The sequence below is a fragment of the Aegilops tauschii genome, chromosome 3, assembly GCF_002575655.3.
Source record: "Aegilops tauschii subsp. strangulata cultivar AL8/78 chromosome 3, Aet v6.0, whole genome shotgun sequence".
Lineage (NCBI taxonomy): Eukaryota > Viridiplantae > Streptophyta > Magnoliopsida > Poales > Poaceae > Aegilops > Aegilops tauschii.
The window spans coordinates 600,662,243-600,664,365 of NC_053037.3; the positions used below are offsets into that span (position 1 = coordinate 600,662,243).

Below are 2,123 nucleotides of genomic sequence, written 5' to 3' on the forward strand. Positions count from 1 at the left end.
GCACGGACAGAGGGCTAGATGCCGTCGACGGACTGTATGTCGATCGGCCATGTGAAACAGCAGACGGGGAAATTAGCCGAGGGCCGCGTTTCAAAAATAAAAATGAAAAACAAAAATTGGCCGAGGAGGAGCGTGGGCCGACGTGTTGCCTCGAGCTACCCTGGCGCAGCGTGGGCACGATATCTCTGCCACATGCACGCACGCACGCGCAGCAATGTCATATATGCTGTGTACAGATCACACGTCGGCGTCGGTGCAGTAGACTGAAGCAGTGGCTGGCAAAAGTAGAGAGCAAAATTTGCCAGGTCGATGTGGGTGGATCCAGGCCCCGGTCCAACCCAGCCACACCAACACCAACGTTCCGCACGCACGCACGCGCAACACCGCCCCCTCGAGCGAGCTGGCCACGAGGGAGAACAATTCGCTGTTCGCACCTCCCACCACCCCACATCCTCTAATGACCCAGTAAGGACCCGCCACGTCGTCTCTTTTAACCACTCCCGTTCTCCTCCCGTCTCCATGGCCGTCCGCTTTGACCATTGACCCAGCCACGGCCACCCGACCGGCCGTAATACAAAACCGAAAATGAATAAACAAGCACGTGTGCACGGAACGACCAGCTGGCCATGGCCCGCTCAGCGGCAGCTCCCGTTGAATCGTCCAACTTCCGAGGTCAAACCCCCGTCCAACCATGGCGAGAGCCCGGAGGGAGGGAATACATATACGCCTCCCCCTCAGATCCACATGCCGCAATTCTCGTGCTCACTGCCCACCCAGCTCATCTCATCTCATCTCACCCATCTCTCCCTCCATCGTCTAGAAGCTTCTCGAAGGCGCTATACAGTCCCCTTCTCCCGCCATGGGCAACGGGCTGTCTCCGTGCGTGAGCATGCCGGCGGTCGCTGAGGCGCCCGCGGCGGCCAGGCTGGTGTACTGGGGCGGGCGGACGAGGGCGCTGCCGGTCTCCGACGACGAGGAGGGCGAGGGCGAGGGCAGCGGTGGCCTCCCCTGCACGGCAGCGGACGTGACGGCCGAGCTGCTCCCGGCGGACCACGTGGTCTGCCCGGCCGACTCCTTCTTCGTCGGCCTCCCGGTCCCCGTCGCGTCGCCGGGGGAGCGGCTGCTGCCCGGCCGGACCTACTTCGTGCTCCCCCGGCGCCTCCTCTCCTCCCCCTCCCCCGGCGGCAAGGCGGCCGTGCTCACCGCGGCCACGCTCGCGTCGCTGTCGGCCGCGCCGGGGGGCAGGAAGACGGTGCAGCTCGCCGGCCCCGGCCAGTGCCCGTTCGAGTACGTCAAGGGCGGCGAGGACGGCGCCGCGGCGCTCATCCGGGTCCTGCCGCAGTTCATCGAGAAGGTCATCACCTGCGACGGCGGCAACGGCAACGGCGACGCTGCCGGCCGGCGCGGGTCGGGCAAGGTGGCTGCGTCCGCGACGGAGCTGTGCAGCACGCCGGAGCTGAAGCGGCACTACGCGCAGCTCGTCGGCGCGAAGGACCGGTCGTGGTCGCCGAGGCTGGAGACCATCTCCGAGCGCAGCAAGAGGAGGATCTTCCCGTCGCCGGCCAGGCTGCTGCTGTCTTCGCAATAATATAATTAGCTAATGAGCTTAGATCGTTTTGGATTAGAGATTAATGGAGATTAATTAGGTAGGGAACACAGAGTTCGATTTTACTTGTACAATAGGTGGAACTGAAATACAAATGCACAAATTTGTCGAAAACATTTACAAATGTATGTAGAATTTTTGGAACTGGGATATTACAAGTCATGACACCCTCTCCCGTTTCCGAATTAACCGGGCTGTCCGCACCGAACGTTTGGGGTAGTTTAAGAGATCCCGTTGTAGATGCTCTTAGGCCATCGAATGGCATTCTCCGAAATCGTTCGATCAGATTGCCCATCTTGTTCTCATCCTTTTTCCCGCCACGTTGCCCACTCTATGAACATGATCGCCACTCTGTAGCCATCTTTTGCAGAACCGTGCTTGCAACCCCCCCCCCCCCCCCTCCCCGTGCGGGTGCGCGTCGGCAAAGCTTGGCACACCACTACTAGATTCAACCCTGCAACTGAACCCTACAACATGTGCAAGACGAGAGTCGCGACGTCGTCAACACGCGTCTTCC

General features: G+C 61.0%; 1 protein-coding gene across 1 annotated transcript; it reads left to right on the forward strand.

Annotated features, from left to right (window-relative positions):
• Positions 1 to 608: 608 nt before the first annotated feature.
• On the forward strand, positions 609 to 1,720 carry LOC109779192 (uncharacterized). Its single transcript, XM_020337801.4, has one exon. The coding sequence runs from the start codon at positions 860 to 862 to the stop codon at positions 1,586 to 1,588; it is 729 nt and encodes a 242-aa protein (XP_020193390.1). The 5' UTR covers positions 609 to 859; the 3' UTR covers positions 1,589 to 1,720.
• Positions 1,721 to 2,123: the final 403 nt, after the last annotated feature.